At 47.8% G+C, this 26569-nt stretch overlaps 1 protein-coding gene across 5 annotated transcripts; it reads left to right on the top strand.

Annotated features, from left to right (window-relative positions):
• On the top strand, positions 1–26426 carry SEPTIN6 (septin 6). Of its 5 annotated transcripts, none has more exons than XM_068697601.1 (11): positions 1–150; positions 5251–5365; positions 11622–11817; positions 12594–12780; positions 13020–13181; positions 17560–17656; positions 17924–18092; positions 18322–18454; positions 18643–18833; positions 20738–20805; positions 23316–24430. In XM_068697601.1, exons 1-11 carry the CDS (start codon positions 124–126, stop codon positions 23375–23377), a joined length of 1407 nt encoding a protein of 468 aa, XP_068553702.1. In that variant the 5' UTR covers positions 1–123; the 3' UTR covers positions 23378–24430. The 5 variants fall into 5 exon arrangements, with proteins under 5 accessions (XP_068553702.1, XP_068553706.1, XP_068553705.1 ...); XM_068697605.1 differs by having other exon boundaries at positions 20763–20805; XM_068697604.1 differs by lacking the exons at positions 20738–20805; positions 23316–24430 and adding an exon at positions 25933–26426.
• Positions 26427–26569: the final 143 nt, after the last annotated feature.

Genomic DNA, 26569 nt, shown 5'->3' on the forward strand with positions numbered 1-26569 from the left:
CGGGATGCTGAGGGGCCGCGTCTGACCGTGCTCCCCCCCCCCACCCCCCCCGTGAGGCGGCGCCGTGGGCGCGCCCGGAGCCGCCCGGCCGGGCGGGGCGGGCCGTGAGGAGGGCGCGCAGCGATGGCGGCGGCCGAGGTGGCGCGGCAGGTGGGAGCGGGAGCGGCCGGGGGGCGCCGTGTGGCACCGGGGGGGGCTCGGCAGGGCTCGGCCGGGGCGGTGTGAGCCCGGTGGGGAGGGGGGGGGGTAACGGGGAGCGGGGAGCGGGGCGGCCCCCGAGGGGTGCGGGGACGGGAGGGCGGCTGCGTGAGGGGAGCGCTGCTCCCGGTGTCCCCTCGGTGTCGCCGTCCTGGCGGGCAGCGCCGTGCGCGGTCACCTTGGGCTGAGGGGATCTGAGGGGAGCCCCCTCGCCGTGCCCTTCATCCTCAGCCTCACCTTCATCCCCTCATCCCCATCCCCATCCTCCTCACAAACCCGTCACCCCCCCCCCCCCCCGGTCCTTGTGCTGCACCCCCCGGGCAGCTCCGTCCCCAGGGGACCCCGAGCCCCTCGCTGCCTCAGGGCAGAGCCCTCTGTCCGTCCATCCACCCGTCCGTCTGTCCTCAGAGAAATATCCAGAAGAGATATTTCTCCTTGCTCGGTACGGAGCCGCCGTCACGCACCCGCGAGTGGAAGCGTTTTGCTTGGGGCGTGAAGGGCTCCCACAGTGCCGTAACGCAGGAATATTGCCTGGGACGGGTGCCTGCTGCTCTGTCCTCCAAGCATCTTTTTTTTTTTTTCACGCGCCAAATCGTGCTGAGCGGGTAGCCACTCGCCGGTTCGTGGTGTTAGTTCCTCCTGGACACGGCCACTGCCTTGTGCGCCGTGCCAAGGTATGTGCAGTGACTCACTCGCTCCCCTGTCTTCAAGAAAATTGAGCGTTAGGCTTTCCTCGGATGATGTGCAGGGCTTCCAGACATCTGCTGGTGACCTGGAATGAATTAACGCTACGGCTCGGCCTCTCTTCAGAGGCCAAAGCGAAAACTGGCCGTGTGACGGATGAGAAATTAGAAATGCCTTCACCCAGACCTGCAGCTTGTCAGCCTGGGTCATGGCTGCGGCCGGCGAAGCGGTCTGCTCTCACGTCCTGGTGATCCAGGGGCTCCTGGTGGTGATTTGGGGGATTTTGGAAGCTTTTGCCTGTTTGTGAACGTTGAATGGCTGAAGGATGCAATACGGCCTAAGGGAGCGGTCAGTGGTCAGGAGTTTTGGGGAGATCTCTCTCACTTTCCGTGGTGGCTGATTCAGAATTATTTATCCTGCTTCTCTGTTGTTTTTCTTTTATATTCACCCTGATGATTTGTTATCAGCTGAGCAGGAAGAAGAAACACAAAGTCTGTACCTTCACTTTACATCCCTGCATTGCATTTGTTTCATGGGAAATGTTTTCGCTGTCTGCTGGATAATTCCCTCATTGCATAAGGGAATTACACACTTGTACAAGTGAGAACTAATTGGTACAAGCCTTGCTCTAATTTGTTGTTTAATCAGAGTCAAACGCAGTCTGGGGAAGTGGATGCCACAACGCCGAGGTCATGGGAAGGGATCTGACGTTGTTCTCACTTAAATGCGGTCTGAAAAACCCTGAATTCGGGGTCTGTTTAGCTTCCCTCCGAAGGGAGCTTCCCAGTCCTTGGTGTCTGAAACGGTTCTTCAGAGGTGTCAGAAGCATGAGATGTCAGTCGGTGTCCCAAACAGGAGCATTTTTTTAAATTAAGTGCAGAAAAAATGTAGTACTGCAGGGCTGGGAAGCATTTTCTTGCTGTGCAGGCCTCGTTTGGACACTGGGTCCCCTGGGTTCGGAGCTGTAGGATTTTTTGTATTCTGTGCTCTGCCTGAGCACTGCCAAACAGGCTTTTTTCTTAGCCACGGTGTCCTTTTTCGTAATTCCTGTTAGTACATGCCACCAGAAACCATCCTGAATATGGCACGTGGATGTTTGCAGTGAGCAGCACGCTGCTCATCTCGGAGAGGACACCCCGCTTCATCCCCACGGAGCAGCAGTCGCCTCTTGGCGCTCCGAGGATGTCCCAGGAGCTGTACCTGAGGTGCAAGAAGATAGAAATGCGAGTTCGGCAAGATTTTTCTAATCATTTTTTCATCCTGGAGAGATTCAAACACCTGGAGTCTAAATCTTGCCTGTTTTTGTAAACTAGCAGTTAATGTGCAGGTTTTTTTTTGGTTTGGGGTAATTAATTTCTCTGTATTTTCCATGCTGTTGAGGTACCTCTCTGTAAGAATTACAGAGCAGGCAGCAGTGGTTCCTGTGGCATGGAGCCCTCCCAAAAGGTGTGCAGATCCTCCAGAGACAGGGAAAAAAATGCAGTAACTTCTACAAGGGGCTACTCTTTACTTTTGCTCTGAAATAGCCCCGCCTGGCAATGCAGCAGGAGAGTGTGTTGCTCTTTTTGTTCTTTTAATCTTGTTTGTGGCGAACACGCTTTGCTTCCTCCCGAGCAACAACAGCCCATTCTATCCTAGGGGGGGTCACTCTGTGTGTATGGGAAAAAAAAAAGGCATCTGGTGTCTTGGTGCAGTGCCAGTATTCACACTGGCTTCCCAGATACTCCCGTCTTTGTCTTCAGTCCAAGAAGATGCTAACTTTAAACCGGAGAATATGGAAGAACTCTCAGCCATCCAGCGCTCAGCGGTGCTAGCGGAAAAAGCCTCCGCGTGGGCAGCACTTAAACCTCGCTTCCCTTGCTGATACCTCTTCATGCATTTTAAATTGAACCGAAACATTGTTTTGTTCAGGGTAAACAATGGCAGCTCTTGAACGCTTTTTCAGCACAGATTGTTTTAGGAGCTTAACATATTCCCCTTCGGTTTTCCACAAGGTAATGCAAACCTACATCTAATATCCAGGCAGTATGACTAACCGCCGTGTTCATATGTTGTTTATGATGGTGCTGTTTATATATAGCAGCATTCTGGATACAGAGACACCTCGTGCCATGTGGAGACTGATTACTTGCCCTGTTTCTTGGGGGATCAGGTAGAAAATGGTTCTTTTCTCTCCAGAGGCTTGGTAATTGCTGTCAACTTTCTGATGTGTGTCAACACCACATAAATAAAAAACGTAATTCTTTTAAAACAGAAAATAAAGCATATTCTTTTTTATTTTTTTTTCAACATGCCTGATCTCTCAATGCTTGGCCCTTGCAGGCTTTGGATTTTTAGCCACTACAGCACGATATGCCTTGTGGCTGTGTACTTAACGTGAAGGTTGAGCTGCTGTGACTGAAAATCAGATTTTGCTGTATTTGTTTCCTGACCTGAAACAAATGCGAAGTGTGGTTTAACTGCGTTATAAAACCACAGGTGACTAGAAAACCAGGGTACAGGAAATGACTCGCAGGCTGAATTCGGCGCAACAATGAATGCCTCCCCTTAGCTGAGAGGGGCTTAACTTTCACCATTTACTTTGTTCCATCTGGATCACACTTATATTTAGGGACCAGGAGAAGATTTGTTCTTAATGAGAGCCTACACGCCTGCCCACGCTTCCTGCAGAGAGTAGTGTTCAAACAATCTCCCAACAGCACAGTTTTAAGGCTGGGTGTTAAAAATACACTGGATGCTTCTCCTTCCCCAGGAAGGCTGCTGTCTGTGGGTCTCTCTCGCCTCTGCAGCCTCTTCACCAGGACCGTGCTGCTCCCTCGCCGGGGATAAAACCCCACCATGAGATATTCCAGCGCTGGGGCTTTGTAGAAGGCGGTTTAGGAGGAGAGTTGAAATGTGCTGTCACAAAATCCACGTGCCTGATGGCCTTCTGGTTCTCCATTTCCTCTGCTTTGTATAAAACCGCTCAGTTTGTGAATGGTTGGCCTCAGAGCTGCATCCTAACAGGCAAAACCAAATTCTGCTGGGTGAGCAGGGCGCCCTCCTGGTTAGTGTGTCGTCTGGAGGCAAGGTGCTCGGGAGTTAATAATGAGCCATATTTGTGAACATCTTGGCAGGGAGAGTCAGACTAATACACAAAGTATGGCTAGGGGGAAACGTATTTACACATCACAGGGCTGTAAATATAGTTAATGGATGAAATGTAGTTGTATCCTTGCATTTGGGGGAAAAAAACACCCACACCAGCTCTGAGTGGTAGATGCAGTCCTTGGGGGCATTCTGCTGGCCTGAAACACTAGGATTGTTAACAAAAGAGGAAAACCAGTATGCCCGTCCCTATAAACAAGCTTTTTGATGTATGTGGAAATGGGATCCTGAAAGAATAAGTTGAAAATTACACCCTATAAACTGTTGCCTCGTGGTTGTAATATTTCTTGCAAGCTGCTGATGTGCTTAAAAGGCCAGAGGGGAGTTTTCTGGGTTTGGCACCAAAATGGGTTCTTAAGAGAAAAGCCTGCAATCTGCAGAGAGAAATCCCTTTCTGTGGGACTGCGGGAGGTAAGGAGGCCCTGGTGGCCAGGTGAAGGTCTTGGAGCCCCTCTCTGTTAGTGGGCGGCTGTGCTGGGTGCGTGGCATGGAGGGAGCTGGGGCTCATCCCTCTCGCTGCTGGGGCAGGCTCTGGCCTCGCATCTTCCTTGCAGCTTCCTCCAACGATCCCTGCATCTCCCGGTGCTAACAGCTATTTTGTAGGTCTGGACAGGCTCCTGTCTGAGAGTTTCGTCTTTGTGACAGCAAGGAAGATATCGCTCTGCTTGGTAGCTCAAAGGCTTCATTTTCTGCTGCTTCTCTACAGCTCTCTGTGCAGAGGCTGTGTTTGGGCTGTTCAATTACTGATGTAGGTACAGTTTCCCTAATTGTTGCTAGCTCGTTTCTGTAATTGAAGTTTTAATGTGCATTGCAATAGGCGTGCAGGAGGAGGCATCGCTAATACATTCCTTTGCCCAGGGGATTCTTTTTGTTTTCGGTATAAGGTGAGACTTGAGTGTCTACATAATTTCTCAGGCTAGAAACGTTTTGTCAACTCCTTGTTTCAGCAGTTGTGTTTGGGTTTGTGTTTTGCACAGTTCAATACTTTTCTGACAGGGCCACCTTCTCCTGTAGGGCAAATAGGGTGTTTGATCCGTGCTCTCTGCATTTGTTTTGGAGAAGACTGATGGATGCCGATTACGTTTATCACAAGATTTACAATATATGTGCAAATCTGTGCGTGGACTGTATACTTTATTCTACCTGGGAGGTCTTAAGGGCATGTAGAGATAAGTGGGTTTTGCTTGAAAATGACAGACTGTGTATTTTTCATTATTTCAGGGTGAAGGCTGTCGTACTGTCCCCCTTTCTGGACACGTGGGATTTGACAGTTTGCCTGACCAGCTGGTTAATAAGTCAGTTAATCATGGGTTTTGTTTCAACATCCTGTGTGTGGGTGAGTATTTCCATCTTGGGAAGCTCTGTTTGTTGAAAAGGGCTTTTCTGCAGCTGGATGTAGCTTAGAGGTAATGGAATTAACAAGGTAGCTTTGATTTGAATTTCCACTCCCCTGTTCTGCCTATTTTCAGTAACAAGATTTAGTGGTGCCCTGGGAAATCCCTGCTGGGGTTATGCAGTATGGCTTTCTACCAAGCAGTGAACCACAGAAATGAAATGCCTAGAGTCCCACGCGTTTATTATGATCTTTATTTGCCTGGTCTGTTTCAATGTCGTGTTTTTAAAAGAAAATAGGTATTCATGCCAGAGAACTCCATTCCAAGGTCTTGTTTGATCAGATACTCAGTTATTATTATAATTATTTTAACAAAATACCAGTCATTCTCCTCTTAAAGCACTAAAAGCTATTTTTTTCTTCTCCTTTCTGTGCATGCTTGAATTAAATAGTGTCTGGCCAAGCCTTAGCTGGTCATGCAGCCATCCAGGCTGCCAAGCTGTATGCATCTGAGCTGGGCCCTGGCGCCGTAGCAGGACTTGGTGTCTGTCCCGCAGTGTCTGCCCCTCTCACGGGTCTTCCCTGTGGTGAGGACAATTGTTTTGATGCACTGATGCATCAGGGAATGGGAATTTATTGTGTGGCTGCATGGGGTAAGCCCTGTCTGCAGTGCCTGGCGTGACAGAGGGGAGAGCTGCAGCTGCTGATGGCTCCTGGGCTCTTGTCTCTGCTGGTGGTCAGCTCCGTGTCCTCACAAAGGCTGTCTGTGCTGCTCCTGAGACCCAGCACAGGGCACGGACCTGGGGTTAAGCCTGCGATGAGAGGAGCAGAGTGTGGAGAGCCCTGTTAAATGGAGCTGAGAGGAAAACTTTCCCTGACAATGGCATTCCTGTGAGATGCTAAACTTTGCTGACAAGTCGAGGTCACTGTCAGGCTGAGTCAGTAGGTGATTTCCACTGTACACGAATGAGATGTGACCCAGTGAAACTCTTGTCCCCAAACCGAAGCCTTACTGTATTTCCTTTTGCACTTAACTGAGCTGCTGTGTTATTTTCTGCAAGTAGGTGCAGCAGCAGATGCCTCCCTTGGTTAAGTGTTCCCCATGATGTGTGGAAGGCAGTTGAATACCCCTGCTTTCCTCTTTGCACAGCAGAACAGGAATGCACTAATTGCTTGTTCTTCTGAATAACAAGGGCTCACCGAGATCGATGTGCATTAGTTGTTAATGTCAGTCTTTTATGAATCGTAACAACACAGACATGGTAAATCTTGAAATAAAGAAGCTTCACAGAAAAAATTAATAAGTTCCCTTAGAAAAAAATGTGCACATTTTTAGCTGATGAACTCAGGCTTTAACAGAGCCTCTGTTAACTTGTGGTAACAAAGTTAACCCCTTAAACATCCTGGGGAGAGAAAAGAAAAAACGGTCCCAGGATCCATCTGTCATTTAGACTGCTGGGTCTCACTGCTACAGCAGGAATTTGGGGTGAAAAACTGCAAGAACAGAAAATGAACAAGGATTGAGACCAACAAAACAGGATGAAGGTGAACTGATGCCACAGTCAGGCCACTAAACATGACAGAAAGACACTTCGTTACTCCCCATTTCTCAGCTGCGTGTGGAGTTTGTTGGAGGAAGAACCCAGCGGCAGTTTTACACTGCACCGTGCTGGAGCCGAGCCACCGATTCCTCCGGCTCCCAGCGGAGGAGCCAGGGAACGCTTCAGGAGCGACTCCCAGCAGCACGTCCAGATTAGAGCAATTTTTAGCTGTTCTCATGCTGAAAGCTGTCTCCCCTCTCAGACAAGCCAAAGATAGAGTGAACGAGCAAAGCTCTCCGAAGAACTTAGGGGCTGTGGATGGTTCCTCTGCTATTTTATTCCTCAGCACAGCCATTTTCTCCCTGAAGCTGCTCTGCTAAAATGCTGGCCGTGTGCTAGTTCAGTGCAAAGGCTGGGGAAGTGTTTAATGGCTGAGCCCTTCTGTGCTGACTGCATTGCTCAGCGAGGTGGGGGAAGGAGGGAAAGAATAGGCTTTTATTTGGTAAACTTTCTCAGTTTTGGCCGGGGCAGATTATAGATGTATTAGACTAGCATCCCATTATGAGCAGGACTTTCCCCCTTCCTCCCTCCCAGGATTTGTGAGGGATTTGTCCTAAGCAGCCTAGTCAGTGCAATGAGAAACTGCTATTTTGCTGGGGAAACACCATCTTTTCTTCGCAGGGGCTCTACTGCAGCTTTGAGGACTCACAAAGAACGGTTCCTGTGTTTTTTCCTTGTGCATTCAGCAGCTCCCAAACTGGATCCAACCATTTCTGGCTTATCACTTCCCAGCACTTGGAATTGCCCTGGGCTCAGTGATGGTGGGAGTGAATTCAAGGTGTCCCCCCCAGGGGGCTGTGTTTAAGAGGCAGTAAGTCTGTGCTGGGTCCCCAAACCAGTGAGCACCAGCAGCAGGGGAAGGGTGGGATGCCCACGGGTTTCCTCGTGCAGAGGTGCCCTCAGCTCTCCAGCGGGCGGCTTTCTGTGGGGTGAGGAGCTGTGGGGTGAGGAGCTGTGGTGCTGCCGGTTGCCAAATGATGGGTTTTGTGGTCACTGCTGCAACCAGCTGAGAACAGGCTTTCTTCAACCGAAAAGCCTCTGCTCTGCGGGGCAGATGGCAGCAGCATGGCTGGGAGGCCCCAGGCTCTGCTGAGGTGCTTCTGCATCGTCTGTGGGCCCCTGTTCCTCCTCTTGCCCCCCGCAAGCCTGGCCTTTGCCTTGCAGTGGTGTGCTGTCAGATGAAAGGAGCTATTTTTTTCCCTGAGAGCTGGCCTTATCAGGCTGTGCTGCCTCAGGGCTCATCCTGACAAACCTGCTACATCGGATTACTTCCCGTTCCTTCACACGAAAGGGCTGTGCGTGCATGTACGTCTTCTATAGGATGGAATTATCTGATATCTGGAGCCACGGGGGTTAGTCTTGTGAAGGACAGGGGTTGCTCTCTCTTGAAAGGGCTCTGTGCGGGTTCAAACACTCGGTGCTTTCCAACAGCAGAATGCTCTGAGGACTCCTGACCTACTGCAGAGCCAGCTGAGGGCCTCTTGAATCCTGAGCAAGGTAGAGAAGGGGGCCAGTGAGGAGTCCGGTGTTGTTCTGCCTGACATGTGCCAGGGGAAAGCAAACTGAACCACCAGGCTCAGAAAGGAAGAAGAGGCCGAGCTTTCACAGCATGTGCTTCAGCAGGTGTGGTGCTGGGGCCGTGGGCCCTTTCCGTCTCACCTGGTGCTGGGTGAGCTGGCGTGGGGATGCCACACATCCCGAATCCGACTGCTGTGGTGTCCCTCGCCTTCTTCTTTTTTAACTTCCCCCTGTCTCTGGAAATCATCAGACTTGAAAGCTAAAATCCACCCGGCTCTGACAGGCACGGTGCTCCCGCGTTTCAAGGGCCGTGCGAGCTTCCTGGTGCCGAGCTCTAACAATAAAGGTCACCGTCCCTACCTTCTCCTCCCCGCAGCGCTTTGCCAGCCCTGCTCCAGGAGAGCAGAGTCGCATAAAGCTTAAGTGCAGTGTCGGAGATCAAATCCCATGTGTGCCTCTATGCCTGACATCAGGAAATAATCTCCCTGCCAAGGACGCCTCTCGCTCGATTTGCGTACACCGCTGCTTTTTTCCACGGTAATTCTGCCTCCCTTAATCCCCATTCATCCTTTCTGTTTTTTTGGAGAAGATTCCAGCGCTGCTGGCTGGAACGAGCACAGCCTGCTTGTCCTTTTCATCAGCACATCTGTTCCATCTGGACTGCTGTCCTTACAAGAAGCAGTTGGCACCGTTTTCATCCTCCAGCTAGCAGAAAGTTGCCTCTGTGTCAGGCAGCGTCTCCCAGGAGGCTCAGCAATCCTCTGTTCTCGCCGTTTGCCCTTGAAAGCAGCGCTGCTCCCTAGCTCTGGTCGTGTTTAACACAGCAAAGCACTTTACTCGGGGCGTTGCCATCTCACATCGCTCTGCTAGCATTAGGGCCACGTTTCTGTTAGCTGAGAGTCCTTCTGCTCTCCTCCCTCCTCTTCCCTGGCAGGCTCTTGGTGCTGTGCTGTGGCTGGGGGGGTTTAGCTGGAATGGGATTGCTGATGTGCAGGCTTCACATCTGAGATGCTGCGTTAGTGCCTGGAGGTTTTGTTTCCTAAACACGAAGGTGTAGGAGTTCAGATGGGAAGCTGTCAGCTGTGGCGTCGTGGCTTTCCGGTTTCCATCTTCCCCTTCCAAAAGGAAAACGTCAGCGTGGGAATTTGGAGTCGCCTTTACTGGCCCTGCGCAGCGTGCGGGAGATGGAGTATAAAAGCGTGCTCTGCCTTCACAATCAGCCTGCACCCCTTCTGCACCTCTCCCGTCTGCCCCGACAGCTAGAGTCACTCCTGCTGGAAGCTCCATGGGATGGAGTGCGTGGGGCGTTGGCACACGTGTGGGACTGCCCCCCCAGCAGGACCCAGCCCGGTCCCCACCAGGGATGCGGGCAGCCGAGTGCCTGCTCTGTCCCACCCGTCCGGGCAGTAACCCTTGGCAGGAGCTCTGGAAATGCTGCCGCCTTCTCAAGCTGTTTAGATTTTGGTCTTTTTTTTATACCGACGTTTTCCTGGAATCCCTGCTAAAAGCCTGGCGAGGTTGTGCAGGCTTTCTGCTCTTAACTCTTGAAAACCCTGTCCAAACCGTGGCGATGCTCTGGCCCTCCATACCCTCTGCACCTGCTCCCCACCGGGGACAAATGCTGCCCTAAAAGCCCAGACCGGGGCAGGATTGTAGCACCGTACACCCGGTGCTGGCTCCTCTCTCTCTGGTGTGAAAGCCACTGGACTTCTGGCCGAAGCTGACATCCATCTGTGACACTATCAGCATTGCAGCTCGAGGTGTGCGTTGGCTTTCAGATGTCAAGGAATCATTCTCCCTTCTTGAAAGACACTTGGTGATCCTGGCAATCAGAGAGCATGCGGTTCCCAGAGCTGTGCGGGTTTGCCTTGCCCTGAGCTGTGAAGTCCCTGCTGGGGCCAAGAGAGAGGAATTTGCCTGCTTGCAGGGGTGAGGCGCGGAGATTTGGACGGGGGAAGAAGGGGAGGAGTTTCCCCTTATTGAATTGGGCGTTTCATGCAAGTTTGGATCTGTTGCAGAACTCGAAGCCTACAAAAATAAGAAGCTCTTTTCTTCTGAGCAAAGTAGGGAAATGATGATGTCTTGTTAGGGAGCTGGGGGCTCAGGGAGGGAGGGAGGGAAGGCTGCCTCGCCGAGACACAGGCTCCTTGTGGTCCCGGGGCAGGCTGGAGGAGCAGCCTGCGCAGTGGGTGGGGTTCATCTGGCTGCCGAAACTTCAGCAAAAACCAGACGGGTGGCTGAGAAATGGCCATTTCCCCAAAATACCACAGTCCTCATGGGGCAACAAAGCAGACTGCTTAGAGGTTCGCTGCAAAGTCAGGTCCTGGGAGCTGGGGAAGCTGGCTCTGCTGTCAGAGCGTGGTGAGGGAGGCTGCCCGGTGGAATGAGTGCACGGAGGGGTTTGTTTGGTTCTCCCTGGGATGTATCTAAAACAAATTTAAGGCTGGTCTCTGGGATTTGTCTCTTGCTGCCAGATAAAGAAATAGTTCCCCGTGATAGAGGGGATCCAAATAGCAGTTGAATGCTGCAGAGCCTCTGGAAGCAGATTTCTGTGTGTTGTTCGAGTTGTGCAGCCTAATATTTCCTAATATATGGAAAGCAGGTATTGCAGAAAAGGTCCCTTCTGCTCTAGAAGGCTGTGCCCCAAGCAAGGCTGCTGTGAGTACAAGAAACCATCTGCACAGCTTGCTGTAGGATTGGAACCAATTCTGTTTCTGCACTGAAGGAAGCTATTTCAGTGGCTGCAGAAATATTAATCTGGAGAGTCTTTTTTTGGAGATGGCAATAAGCCCCACTTCCACCCCCCCACACCTTTTAATGAAAACAGGATTTTCTGTAGCGTAGTTATGGGATTGTGCAGGATCTGAGTGATGCTTTCCCCTTTGCCTTTTCACCTTTTTCTTTTCATCTCTATTTTCTAATGATATTAATGGCCATTAGACTGTGAAATGTGATTTGCCTGGAATACAGGCCTCCATTGTACATGCCTTTCTGCTTGCCAGACGGTCCCTTTGGAGCACGAGATCTGCTTTCATCTGCTACAATTTCACCCCTGTTAATGTTTAAATGCTGAAAGGGCAAGCCGTATTAATATTCAACAAAACATTTCAACTCTCTTTTTTTTTCTTTTTTCCCAACAGGGGAAACTGGCCTTGGTAAGTCCACCCTCATGGACACCCTGTTCAACACCAAGTTTGAAGGTGACCCAGCATCCCACTCACAGCCTGGGGTCCAGCTCAAGTCTAGTACCTATGACCTGCAAGAGAGCAATGTCAACCTCAAACTGACCATCGTGAGCACAGTGGGCTTTGGGGATCAGATCAACAAAGAGGACAGGTAAGTGAAGATGGAGAGAGGCCGTATCCTGACCTCATTCTTTCATGCTTGGCTTTCTCTTGTGCCCTACTTGGGTCGGACTGTGCTCTCCTCTTGCCTTCTTAGAAGTTGCCTTTGTCCTCTCTTTGGCATGGGACAGGAAGAAGAGAGGAGACCACGGTGTGTCAGCACTGCTCCAGCTGTCACAGCAGCTTTTTGTACACTCTCAGAGCAATATTGGCCTGCCGGCAGCCCAAATTCAGCTGGTGGGGCTGGCTGAGAGCTCCAGGGCATTTCTGTGCTCGTTGCCTTGTGCTGTGCTGACCACAAGCTGCCAACCAAACCACTAGCGTGGTCTAGTGACCATTTGGCTTAACAACCGCTTCTGGCAGGGCTCTTCCATCTTGCTAAAGGATGCACGATTGATGTTCAGTGAAATGTAATTTGGGGAACTGGCTCTGGCAGCTCACGTCGCAGCAGAGCTGGAGCGTGGTGGATAAGCGGTGTGTGATTCCACCAGGCCAGTGCGCATCTTCACAGATGGGATTTGCTTTGTTGCAATGAGCGTCTGTTAGATTTTCTTTTTAGTTTTGTTGATACCCTTTACATTGCAAGACTGATGGGCTCTGTATACCAGATGGCCTCGGAAGGGATTTACAGATTTGAATTGGTCAGAGAATTGCTCCTGAAAAGAGAAATCTAACGAGCAGCTCGTTTTTAAAAAGCAAGCAGAGGAGTGCTGTCTGTTTACCTCTCTGCCTGTGAGATGATGTATAACTTTTTTCCTTTCACTGAAGCTATAAGCCCATTGTTGAGTTCATCGACGCTCAGTTTGAAGCCTACTTGCAAGAAGAACTGAAGATAAAGAGGGTCTTGCACAACTACCATGACACCCGGATCCATGCTTGCTTGTACTTCATTGCTCCCACGGGCCACTCACTGAAATCCTTGGACTTGGTGACCATGAAGAAGCTTGACAGCAAGGTAGGCACATTTAACTGGTACTGCGCAGGTCACCTTGCTCATGATGGCAATACTGCTGCTTTTCCAGGGCGTATCTTCCCCCTCTGCTTAGCCTTTATGCTAGTGGAGATGACAGGGTTGGCAGATAAATCCTGTAGACTTAGTAAGCACTTTTTATTTTTTTTGTAAGTTGTGTTGTAGACTTGGAAAAACCACCTGGAGCAAAGCTCAGGACTTCTTATCTCTCTGTGCCTTTCTAGGTCAACATCATTCCTATCATTGCCAAATCAGATGCCATTTCCAAGAGCGAGCTGACCAAATTTAAAATTAAAATCACAAGTGAGCTGGTCAGCAATGGGGTTCAGATCTACCAGTTCCCAACAGACGATGAATCGGTGGCGGAGATAAATGGGACAATGAACGTAAGTGACTCAGCACTTCCTCCTCTCCCGGAGCACTTCAGCACTCTCACTGTTGGGGTGGTGGCCTATAATGGGGTGTTTCTTAAATCCATTTTCCCTTTAATTTTGCGTCTTAAAAATGGAGGATCCCATCCATGTAGTGTCATCCTAGGCTAGCAGAGCCTTATGATAGGCTATGGCCTCTCTGGCAGGCTTTTGTAGTAAGAAAGCAGATGGTTTTTACCCCCTTCCTTGTCCTAATACATAAATCTTGTGAGACATGCAGGAAATTGGACAGATAGTGAGGTCTGGCTATGCAGAGCAAGGACAACCACGGGTTATGAATTAATCAGATTTATTATCTGTCTCACATGAGGGGCAGCCTGTCCACAGTCAGGCACTTCACTGTTCTGCACCAAACAGCTTCGCTCTCTTGGACTGTGAAGCACTGCCTCTGCAACGTGTTTCCTTTCAGCTGTGGCTGTCTTTGGAGCAGAGCCCCTTCACCTGGCCGGCTCTGGTACTCCTCCTGTGCGCTGAGTTGCTGTTTTATTACTGATCTGCTTTTGTTACTGATCTGCTGTTGCTTAGCTGGGTCCTGTGTCTGGTTTGGCCTTGCAGCGCTGATGAAGGATGGTGCTGTTGGCCAGAATGGGTGAGCAGAGGGATGCAGTGAGGCTGGATTACAGCAATGGCTTCCTTTGAGCTACAACCAAGTGATGGTTTGAGAAATTTGTAATTCAGCCATAAAATACAGGGGTTGGGCCAGAGGCCCCTCTCGTCTCTAAACATCTGCTCTTGGTCACTCCTGGAGTGCATAATAAGAGAGAGAAGGTATATGATGCCTCCCCCAAATACTTCCTTAGCCTCTGACCATCTTCAGATCAAGGATTTCTGTCCCATGCACCACCAGAGTGTGAAGAACAGAGTACACAAGTTAATTCCTAGTCAGAGTGATTTTGGGATGGCATCTTGCTCAGATTAAAAGCACTGCTGGAAATGAAGATACAATATCACTCGGTCCTCAAGGAACCAGAGATGTGATGACAAAGGGAGAGGTCCTCTCCCGTTGGCCCTTCTGAGGGTGGAGGTAAACTGCTTATCTTTGCTTTCGGTCATTTCCATGTCTCCTGGCAGGGAATTGCTGTCTCAGGTTGTAGGCGTTCTGGATTGTGTCAGCTGCTGCACAGAGATCAACTCTTTAAATCCTCCATTAAACTGATATAAATCATAATTACCAGCTTTAGGGGGGCTAAGCAGGCTGGAATCTGAATCTAATTGAGGTAGTTTTACACACCTGGAAAACTGGTCTCCAAATAGTGATTTTTTGGAAAACAAATCTGCTTATGCTTCAGGTCAGGAGATGAGGAGATGGAGGAATTGAGACTAATAAAAAGCCAGGATGGGATGATTTAGGTTTGTAATCTGAATTGCCAATTTTAATCATATTTGAAATTGAGGAATGGAAAACTTTTATTTCAGTCAGTTGGCTTAGCCTTCACGTTTGTAATTCTCTACAGAAAGCTTCATTGTCTTTGCCTTTTACAGATCAACATCTTAGAAAGGTTATAAATGAAGTCTTCAGGATAAAGTGGGGCTTCTGGCTGACCAGCAAACATTCTAGATCAGTTACCTTTCTTTTTTAATTACAGAGAAAATTGAGACTGGTCTCTTGATTACTTAATGTTTTGCTTATGATCTGCGTTGGTTGTCTTTTCCATGAAAAGTAAAAATGGGTTTTTAAATATGCAAACTCACCGCTTAATGTGCATTTTAGTTTATTATATTCACTTGTGCTGGATGCATGAGGGATTTTTTCAGGGTATTTTGCATACAGAATTGACTTACTAAACGAAACACTGCCTAATGTGACAGGAATTGATGAACTGAAGATTTAAGATCTGTGCCATCGTGATTAGAAAGAAAAGTATTTAACCGTGAACAAAGGCGTCAAGTGGAGTATTTAGCAAATAATCAGATTAAACAAATCTTCAGAACAAGATGTCTGATTTTGCCTGAAATTGATCTGGTCTTTTTGATAATCCCACTATGCCGATGTTTACAAGTTCAGAGATAGAGAGACCACTTGAAAACACTCTCCAAAATTCTTTGGATCTCCTCCCATCCGGGTTTTATTCTTAAATCATAATAAGAAAAATGAGCTCTCCTATTCTTTCGACTCCCAATTGGCTTTTCCATTTTGAATGAATTAATCTAATGACTGATTAATATATTTTCCCTGCACCTGCTGTTTAAATGGAACCACATGCAACCACATGAGCTGTCCCACATGGTGGGAGCTGGAACTTGCTTGTGGAAAAAGGAAATCACCAGCACTTTCTCACTGACGAAGGCAGCAGCCAGACAGTGATGGAGGAACCAACTCCACCATTTGTGCTAACCGAGCCCACAGGCAGGCAAGGTTCAGTTTCTGCCACTGCCCCAGGTTGCTCCTCTTGCTCCCATTGCTCAGTTTGTCATTTAGACATCCCTTTAGTTCATTCCTCCAGAGACCTGAGTGTGAAACAAACAAAAGGCATTTACAGCAGTTGGAGAAATCAGCCAAGGGATGCTCCTTGGGAACAGCCTGAAGAAGCCAAGAGGGAGGTGTGGAAACTCACCCAGGAACGACAGGATGGGAAGAGGGCAGCTCTGGTAGCCTGTGGAGGAAGGTGTCATCAAAGGGGAGCCCATTTTGCCTCTAGCAAACACTGGCATGATCCCATGGCCTGGATGGGGAGCAGCTTGGGCCCAGCCCATGTGCTAGCTGGCCTCAGGTGTCTCATGCAGACCAGTTGCACACATGCTTTGCAATTAGACAGACCTCTGCTGAAAATCAGATCCCCTTCTACCTGGAACATCACTTTCCTTTTCCTGCTGCTTGGCCTCTCCAGCACAATTGCAAAGGTAACTCTGTGTGGAGAGTGTCTCAGGTGTTAAGACCCTCAGTGTGGCCCAGAACAGCCCCACCAGCTTGACCAGTAGCCCCATTTATGCTGTCATGTTCCCCATGCAAGAGTTGCAAGGCCAGGGAATGAAAGCCGAAGAGCCCATCTTTGTGGGTGCTTGCTGGCAGCTCTTTATTTACTACATGAGCCACGCTCTGAAAGTAGAAAATGCCATCTCTGAAATCTTTTGCTTGTACTGGCTGTTGCCAACTTGTCCATGTTTTCAGATGACCCATGGAATTAAAGCTTCTCCACCTGCTCTTGTGAGCAATCTAGGGTCACTGATCTTCCGTGTAATTGGCATCCTGGGGCCCTTTTGATTGTCCAGAACAAAATGCAGTTTAAAGGCTCCAGCTAACAAATGTGTCTGCGCAGAACTCAGCAGAAGGGGTGGGTGCAGGGAGCTGGCAACTTTATTTTTAATTCTTGAAACCTTCCACTTGACTTCTTTGTAGCTTGGCAGAATGCAATGTAGTTCCTTGGAGCAAGTGGAGGTGGGGAAACATCTCACTTACTGCACAACAGATAAATGCAGTAAGATAGCAGAGTCTGAGGGGTTTGCTTGGCTGCCTGAGTTTGGGGAATGAGGGGAGCGTAAGGTGAGGTCTTCTGAGCCTAGAGCAGTGGTGTTGGCAGTGTTTTTGTTCCATCTCTGATGAACTTTCACTGGGCAAGTCTCTTAAGCTCTCACTAAAAAGCGACTATTTTGTGCTTCTGGGTCACAACAAGGAAATTCCTTTTGCTGTTGGTCAAGCATCAGGTGCTGTAAGAACCATACCACGTGGTGTGTGTCTTGGCTTGAGGAGCATAATGAGACATGGCTGAGGTAGTGGTACAGCTGTGCTCCCCTGTCCCCAAGGTCCCTCCCTGAAGGTGTGATCCCTGGATTCAGCCCCCTTTGTGGAGGGATGTGTTCAGCCCTTCCTCACCAGGGCTGAAGCAGACAGGGAGGAAAGCTGTTATCCTGGGGGTGAAGGAGGGACTTTGGTCCCTGATGTGACAGAGCAAGTTGTCTTGTGCTCTGCTGTGAGCCGAGGGAGCAGTGGGATAAAATCAAGAAGGCTCCAAGACCTCTTTTATTGCTTCTGTGCTTGTGCAGATGTTCTCCTCGGGCACGGCAAGCCCCCGGGACAGCAGCGCAGGCAGAGCCCCGCAGCGCGTTGTTGGAGCTGTCTCTCTGATGCTAGTCTTGCACTGGCTCATCTCACCTGAGGTCCCGTGGCTGGGAGGATCAGCCAGGTAGCGGCTGTAGCGTGGTAGCACTAACAAAGTTTCCAAAAAGGACCCTCCCTTCTCCCTCCTTGTCTTGGGCTAGTGGCCAGTGACTAGACTCCCTGAGATTAGCTTGTGCGTACTGGCTGTTGTGCTCGGTGGTTGTGCTGATCTCCGCGTGCTGCCGAGTCAGCCGGAGCTGAGGGGAACTAACGAGGGTTGCATTAAATGTGTTCCAGGCCCACTTGCCGTTTGCAGTGATCGGGAGCACAGAGGAACTGAAAATAGGAAACAAAATGATGAAAGCTCGTCAGTACCCCTGGGGCACGGTGCAGGGTGAGTCAAGACCTGGAATTTTTCATGGCACGGATGGTGGCACATCCACCAGGAGGCAGTGGGCTTGCTCTGATAAGAGGAGCAAAGACCTGCTGGTCTTCAATATCTTGCGGGGGATTATCTTGTTAAATCCTTGTGTCAGGCCTATAATAACAGTTTTCTCTGTTCAGAAGGGCTGTTAAACCTGCTGGTGGAGTAGATGTGGGGCCTGCGGGAAGACATCTTTGTTTCTAACCCTGTCTTACTCCTTATCTTGTCTTCTCATAGTGGAGAATGAAGCTCACTGCGACTTTGTGAAGCTGCGAGAGATGCTGATCCGTGTGAACATGGAAGACCTTCGTGAACAGACCCACACACGCCACTACGAGCTGTACCGGCGGTGTAAGCTGGAGGAGATGGGTTTCAAGGACACCGATCCAGACAGCAAACCCTTCAGGTGGGATCCCTGGAGTAGACAGGGGAGCTCAAGGGAGGCATTGGTGGATGCACTGTCTGTTTGTGGGTACGCATGCATCCTTGAGAGAGCATGTAAAGAGCCAATGTGGCAAGAAAACCTGCCAGGTCAGATAAATCCAGTCGTTTTCATGATGAGGGCCTGATCTGAGAGGCTCAGGGGAAGCAGAATTTGTCCCCACTCATGTCATTGGACTTTCCTTTTTCTTTAGCTTACAAGAAACTTACGAGGCGAAAAGAAATGAGTTCCTGGGGGAACTGCAGAAAAAGGAAGAGGCAATGAGGCAAATGTTTGTCCAGAGAGTCAAGGAAAAAGAAGCGGAGCTGAAGGAGGCTGAAAAAGAGGTGAAGACTACAGTACTTGTCTCTTGGTGGTTGTGGTGATAGATCTATTCCCAAGTGGGCAGCTGCTGCCAGAGCACCTTCTGCAGTGTAGTTTAGGACTTTATCAAAAAGTCTGAAGTTTAACTTGGGATCATGGGGACATGAAGGTGTTCATCCTGTAGTGCTCACCTCTCCCCTTTTCACTCTAGCTGCATGAAAAGTTTGATCGTCTGAAGAAGTTACATCAGGATGAAAAAAAGAAGCTAGAGGATAAGAAGAAATCTTTGGATGATGAAGTAAATGCATTTAAACAAAGGAAGACAGCAGCTGAATTGCTCCAATCTCAGGCTCAGCAGGCTGGAGGATCGCAAACTCTTAAAAGAGATAAGGAAAGAAAAAAGTAAGTTGCTAACCTGGTGGTATTTGCTTTGCAGTAATGGTTCTCTCTTCGTGTTTTCCTGGGTATTGATAGCTCTTTTCCAATTTACCCAGTCCTTATCAGGGGAAGGCTTGCAGACAGATGTAATCTTTAGCAAGCTTGAGCAGTAGCTGGAAGCATTTTACCTCTGTAACCCTCAGGAGCAGCGAGCGCAGTACTCACCTCCCTCACTGCTTGCTGAAAGCATGCGAGAGGATGAGCTTGTTTCCATTTACTGGGATTCCCTGCTCTTCCCCTAGTCTTTCAGTGCCTGTGATGAAGTGGAACAAAACCGGCTGCCAAGGTTAGGGTGTGGTTAACGGGGATGTCCTTTCACCCCCAGAGAGGAGTGTGTCCTGTCCCAGGGTCTTGATTAGGTTTGGGAAAAGTTTATGCAGTGGAGATTATTCAGGGAGCCAAATAGTCTGGAATTCTCGAATCTGCAAAAGTGTTAGTACTCTCTCTAGCCCTAAATCAACTTTTTGCCCTCCACAGAAAGAGTGAGAAGTAATGTATGGATTTAGAAAGGTTCCTCATGCTAGGGACTGGTGCAACAGGATTCAGCCTCTAGTCACAGTCCCTTTGCCTGGGCTCTCAGCAGTGCCCATCCCAGGCTCTTAATGTTCTGCAATTCCTCAAGAGCAGCCCAGCAGTACAGCTGAGACAGTTTTCCTGTTCCACCTAGCAATGGAGTTCCTAGCAAAAAGGAGTTCCTTTTCTTCTCACTGTGGTACATTATCCAAAGTGGGGGGCTGTGCCACCTTAGCATGTGTACAAAGAGCAGTGTGCGGATAAACAAGTGTCTGTTTTTTACATCACTGCCATATAATCCCCTCTCCGCACATCCCTGAAGCAAACCCAGAGAATTTTGCCTGCACGATGCAGTTTTAAGTACATGGAGAAATGCTGTTAATACGAAGAATATGGCACATGCCCAGATAGCTGACAGGACCGCTTGTCAGGAAAAATAGTCCTTGACTGTTAAACTTGGAATCAAATGAGACAGGAGGGGAAAAACCCAATAACCAGAATCAGATCCTATTTTAGTCTTTTTCGTTTTGAGCTGGAACTGCTTCAATGTCAACATTCTTGTGCGATGAGCAATTAGTGCTCCTGCCCTTCTCTCGGTTGTCCGTTCCTTTTTCCACTGCCTATTTTGATTTGCCCTTTTGAATTACCTTCAGGGAGTTTTAATATCTTTGCAAACTGAGGAGCCCGAGACTGACTGGGGACAGCCTGGACTATGTGAGGAATACACAACTAAGTTCTTTTCATGCTCAGAGCCCTCAGTTGTCTGCACACTGAGGACTGCAGACTTGTGCCGTGAGATTAGTCTGGGTGAGGAATGCAGAAAAGGGGACAACGTGCCCTGTAGTATCAGCAAGTAGTAGCTGTGGCCAGGTTAGCCAGGTTACACACTTGTTCCTTGAAAGCAGTTCTGATCTCAGAATCATCCCTGACACCACGCATATCCATACAAATACACATTGGTACTGCCCTTGTTGGTTAAGCCTGAGGCATAGTAAACTGCAAAAGAAGTGGGACAGTGTTTGCTTCAGGCTTGGGGAGGTAATATGAGGCCTCTCTCCTCCAGGAAAACAGCTGTGTTAAAAATAGTGATGTTTTCTTTGCTCTAACTTCTCCAGTTGTCCTTAATGATTCATTTCAGTATTTATTTCATTCATAAATCTCTATAACAATCCCTGAATTTCACAAGCCAGTAGCTTAATCGTGTCTTGTTTAATAATAACTGTCAGTCCACTAGCCTTTTTCTTTCACAGAGACTTCTTTAAGCCCAAACTCGATAATTTGTACTAATTGTGACTTGGTTTCTTTCTTTTTTTTTTTTTTTCTTTCTATTGTTGCATCATCATCACCATTATTAGTTCTTACATGTATGCTGTTTTACAGTTAACTGCTCTTGGCTGCATGGTGCATGAGGCACATTGTCCTGGTAAGCGTCATTAACTAATATAGACCTCACAGTGGGATTAGTTAGTTCCTAAAAAAGCAGACCCTGTGCAAGTCCAGAAGCCTAAAAATATTATCGTCCCTGTTTTCCTCTGCTTTCACCCTTGTTGTATATGCCTTAACAGACTCTCTGTATGCAGTTGTAGAAAAAGGAAGCATTGAAGCCAATCATTAGAAATTCCACAAAGTAAAATACAGGGAGATTCAGTATTTGGACATTAAATGTGGGAAAATAAGGATTAGGTCCTCTTCCTTTTAAATGTTTCCAGCACTTTGCTGGCTTTGTCTTTATTCTAGCTCCCCTAGAAATAAATGATATTCTTTAATCACGTAGGCCATGTCGATACCATGGCAATAGTTGCTATGGAGAAGTGGTGATGACAGAACCCAGCTAGCCTTGAAAATGTCTCTTCCCTTTCTTCTCCATCCCTCCCACCCCTGCAAGGTGCAGGGTTCGCTTGTGGTTACAGTGCAGGTGAAGAAGGATGCGAGACTGGTTTCAACATCCCCCTCCCCCCCAACAGATGGTAAAATCTGTCCAAACCAGAGCTTTCATTTGTCCTAACGCAAAAGAGAAACACAGAAAGAAGTGTGAGTGTGTGTGTGTGAGTGTGTTCAAGGAACTACTGCTAAATAACCAGAGAAATAGTAGAAAAGAATAGAAAATAGAATAGTAGAAATAATAGAAAATAACCTGCTGGCTTATTACAGTTGTTTGTCCAGAATCACGAGAGATACTGAGCATTTACCAAATAACGAAGGCTCTGAATATAGCCAGAGAGACTTTATGACATTTTTAATAGTCCAGTGGGGTACCCCACGGACAGATACTCAGTTGTAGCAGGCGGGTGCAGACACGCATGTCTGGGAGCCAGGCACAGTGTGCCCAGTTGGGTAGGACTAGTGACAGAAGAAGGCTGTGCTCAAGATGCATCCAGAAAGCCTGCCAGAGCCCTTTGCCTTGCATTAAGGGCAGCATCCGAGTCTCTGAGGAGTTTTGGCAAGGCTCAGGGAGTTCCTGCTGGAGCGGAGCCCTGCCAGTGGTGTCACGCTGTGAGCCTGTCCAGAGTGTCTCTGCCTTGATGTGAGCAGGGAGAGAAGGTGGCTACGTCGTCGTGGGCAGGCTTGTGGAACAGATAAGGATGTCCAGAAGGTTTACCAAACGTCACCAAAAGCAGGAGTCTGCAGAGTGAAGTGCCAACAACTATTGTAAAATGAAAGCTAATTTAAACCCAGCTGTGTAAGAAATGCACCTGCCTGGCAGAGGATCCTTATTAGGGTTACTAGCTAAACTGCTAATGGCAGTGGGCTACTTATAGCTGGGCTGAGCGTGTTTAAATGAGCTTTTTTATTTTGTTGCTGATTCTCTGGTGAGAGGAAAAGGAAAGCTCTTAGGGAAATGTCTTGCTTCTTGACTGAGCAGCAACACCAAGGTGAAGGCGACAGCACCCCTAGTGTGAGACACACTTCCCTGAGAAGAAACGTGTTGGAACAGCAGCATTTAAAGTATAAAACCCTAAAATCTCAGCCTCTAGGCCACCTTCCCTGCAGACAAACCTGGGCTGGTTTTACATTCTCTGCTGGATGCAGTCCAAAATAACTTAGGGTCTGCCCTTACATAAAGAAAAGCTGATTTCAGGATTTCTTCCCTCTTGTCTCCACCAAGAGAAGTGGAATAGCACCTAAACATCACGCTGTCACTGAGAGGCATTCGAGTTTAATTTCAATGGGATGTTCCACTTAACAGAAGAGCTTCAGAAGGGTCTTGCACTGACTCAAACTGGAGCTCGCAGTCGTCTTGAGCGGTCTGGTAGAATGAATGCCTCTGCTGCCAGCAGTAACTGTAACACAATGAAAAGAACAATTCCCTGCTTTTCAGGGTACGAATGTTGAAAAATAAGCTCAAAGAATAACAGTGTTCATTACTGGTGCTGAGTACGGAGGGACGGCTAAAGTGCAGTTAGAGTGAACATTACCGATTTTTGTTGGGTTTGGATTGCTCTTGGCAGGCGGTGTAACTGTACACTGTTGTGTGCCGGGCTGTGAATCAAATGAAGTTCTTTGTTTCCACTACACAAATGCAGGCAGTGCCTTTTTCAATGGGCATTTGTCCTTGCTAAATTAAATATGTATATATGGTACTTTTCCAGAATTCAGAAAAATAGTCTCAATATTGATCCAGTAAGTATTGCAGGGCTCCACTGTTTTGCAAGGATACAAACAAGCCACAGTTGATGAGCCTTGCAGCTTGCAAAACTGTGATAGGATTGTTGTAGAAAAGAAATGTTTCATCCCACTGCTGAGTATGTGTGTGTGTATGCATGTGTGTGTGCATAAAGCATGTTTTGTAGTCAAATTAAACTGTATTAACACTTAGCAACATTTCTTTGTGTGCGTGTGTGTGTGTTAGGAAACATTTATATTCTTATTTTATTTTTTAATTTTGTCATTAATCCATAAAGCCATTAATCTGCCTTTTTCTTTCATTTTCAGTTCGGGTTTCCTGTAGAACCTTTCCCTTCACACCAGAAGCGAATGCCCCCACATTCGGTTAACACGCAGCTATGCCACTGTGCCTGTTTGCTCACCTTTACTCATTGCTCCCTTACTGTGCTCACCATTTTGTTTTAAGCGACAGTCCGCACCCTTGGCTGTTCTGGGTTATGGTTGTTTTTTGTGAAAAAACTCAGCAACAGCCTACGTGGAACTGGCAAGAGATGCTCGGGGCTGATACCTCTTCCCCTTTTGGTCAATAGCAGGCTGCCAAGCGCTTGTAGGACTAGCGTCCCCACTGCTCAGTCATTCAGCTTTTTGCCTGTCCCCTCCACTTTGTGCGAGGGCTGCATGGTGACAGCGCGGCTGCTTGGCGGCGTGCATTTCGTGCCTGTCGTGGGACTGCTGTGAATGCAACCCAGCGCTGCAGCGTGCTGGTCTCAAGAGACTGGCTGCCCCCTCCCCTTTTTAATTTGTTGCGTCTAACCCATCATTACCCCACTGTGCTGTCATGCGCGACTCAAATCATTTTAAAGGACTTTTTGCAAGACTTGACATCCCCACAGGCATGAGGGCTTGAATCCAAACCTCAAATCCCCAGGCTTGGGGGATTTTCAAACTTGGATCCATGGTTTGCAACTAAGTGTTCTCTGAATGCTGCAGGGGTCACGAAGGATCTCTTGCCTTGTCGCCCTCTCAGTGTGCTGGGCTGGATGCACTTCCTGGATCCAATCTCAGGGAAAGCTGGTCACCTTGCTGTACATATCAGTGTTTGTGAAGAAAGACGATGATGTTTCTTTGACTTTCTTCTCAGTGATTCCAACAATTTCTGATTTTAACGCAAAAAGTGTTATCTTTATTTTTTTTTAATTTGTCATCTGTCCAGAAGTGTACAGATGTTGACAGGTTGCTTCTTATATTTTTTTTTTTTATTATTCAGCAAAAGCCTTGTTTTAATGCAAGATGTGAACTAAAAAGGGAGGTGTTTTGCTCATTGGGGCCAGGAGTTCACTGAGTGGCCAAGTGCCAACTGTGGTTTGCCTGCAGGTATCTTCTCTGTGTATTTCTGGATGATTTTGTGTTTTTTGTTTTTATTTTTATGCCTTTTTTTTTTTTTTTAATAAAGTCTTCGTCAGACAGTGAATTCTGGTTAACATGTACTTCTTCTTTTTTTTTTTTTTTTGTTTTCTTTGCCCTTCTTTTACAGTAACCCATGGCTCTGTACTGAGTAATTATCCCTGAATACAATGGGCTGGAATGGACCTTCATTTACTTGTTAAATCACAGGGTCTAATAAAACGTGACAGCATTTCAGCTGTGACCTTTCCATGGTGTTACTCTTGCTCTCTCCTATATCCTCATTGTGAACCTGACTTTACTATGTACTGGTGATTATTGTTTTTATTAAACAATGTAAAATGAGTCCTAACAAGCTTTTGGACACTGCAACTTTAAATCTTAATTTTTTTTTACACGCAGTTAATAGATCCCCCTTTCTCCTGGTCCCTCTCCACCCAGATAATGTGGAAATAAGTTCTGTGAGTTATTTTTGCTGGCAAAATAACAATGCAGTTTAAATGTATTTATTGGTGACTTTAAGGTGAGAACAGCACCTTAGTTAAATGATCACATAGTCGAGAGATTGAAAACTCTTTTCTTTTCATACTCGGTGTCATTTTCGTGACATCACCTATCTCTCTTAATTTGCTTTTATTTTGTCTTTTGCTAATTCATGCTACCTAAAGACTAGCATTTAATACTCATTTCCATTTCAGACTTGCTTGTTGTGACCCTGATACTTCAGTCACACTGCGTACAGGCACTGTCCACAGGCAGGATGAACCCGTGTGTCCTGACCCTGCTAAAAGATCAGGCTGTGTACTAGCAAATAGTTCCAACAAAAACCCTTTAAACCCCAGGTTTTTGGATGATAAGCACACCTCAGAGCTTGCCAGGATAAGTAATACCATTTGTAGTGCAAACTGCTGCTGACAGTTGTACTAGGGAGGTGTTAGGGATGGTGCTAAAACCTCACGAGCAGTTCTTCTATTCCCATTAGTCTTGCTGGATTGCACCAAACTGCAGCCTGGCCTCTCCCAGCAATCAAGGCAGCTAAAACTCTCGATTGCAGTGTATTTTCTCAGGAATTGTTTCAATATAAATAGGGTTTTATTTCCTGAAAAGTTCTTTGGTTCTTTTTTTTTTAAAGCAAATTAAAATAATTGGAGTGTTTACTTCTTCCATTACTGTTGAGTGCCTGCTCCCAAAACCAGTCAGCATCATTATGTCAGTTTTTTTTGGGACATCTGATAAAAGAAGCATTTAATGTAGATTATTTATTTTAACAGCATGCCACAGATCAACCACTGGTTGTTCTTCCTGGTTATTTGCCTTATTAGAATGTAATTAAAAGTTTTATACATGAAAAAATGTTTTTATTTGTGTAATTTCCTTTAAGTGTCAGAAGTGCCACAAGATACAAAACCTCACAGAAAGAGGTTCCATCTCCTCTCAGCTGTTTTCACGTTGCATCTCTTTTCCTTGCTTTTTGAATGTCTTTCTCTTTTTTGCTAATCTTCTGTTTTTTTCTCTTTTTTCCCTCCCTCTCTCTCTCTAGCTTTTTTTAATCTGTCTTCGCCAGCTGCACGGGGTCTGAGGGAGAAGACTGCCACTTCTAGAAGAGGTTAGGGATCCTATGTCTGGGGAGGGGGGCGCAAACCTTCAGTGTTAGTGTCTGGGGAAGAAGCTCTTGTGCTGACTTGCATGGTCTCTAAAATCAAGGTGTCTTGTGATTTGTGTGACAAGACAGCGGGGGGCTGCTGGTTTCCTGGAAGAGAAACACAAATGCGATGGTGTTCGGACTAATTATGTAGCGAATACATTTTCAAACATTGTTACGAGCATTTTTTTTTTCTAATTTTGTCTTTAATAATATAAATGTCGCGGGCTTCCACGGGGTTTGAAGCCTTTCGGTATTTCCAATCTGCTGTTGCTCGATTTGATTCTGGGAAACCGCGCGAAGACAAACAGAAGCGCGGCGCAATTTGCGATGTCGGCAGCCACGAAGTCTTTAATTCTAACGCCAATAAAGTGAAGAACTGCGTGTTTTCAGCGCTGTCCTGCTGCGTCTCGCACCGTCGCGGCGCCGCGCCGCCATTTTGTGGCGAGCGGAACCTCCTGAGGCGCGGCGGCGGCGGGGCGCCTGCGCACTTTGCGTAGTCCGCCGCGCGCTTTGCGTACCGCCGCGCTCCCGG

This window comes from Anas acuta, chromosome 13 (assembly GCF_963932015.1).
Source record: "Anas acuta chromosome 13, bAnaAcu1.1, whole genome shotgun sequence".
Classification (NCBI taxonomy): domain Eukaryota; kingdom Metazoa; phylum Chordata; class Aves; order Anseriformes; family Anatidae; genus Anas; species Anas acuta.

Bases quoted from the DNA above. Each gene is read 5' to 3' on its own strand.
- SEPTIN6 (XM_068697601.1), top strand. From the start codon at position 124: ATGGCGGCGGCCGAGGTGGCGCGGCAG. The intron at 5,366-11,621 runs GTGAGTATTTCC...TTTTCCCAACAG, and splicing joins TTTCAACATCCTGTGTGTGG to GGGAAACTGGCCTTGGTAAG. The intron at 18,093-18,321 runs GTGGGATCCCTG...CTTTTTCTTTAG, and splicing joins CCAGACAGCAAACCCTTCAG to CTTACAAGAAACTTACGAGG.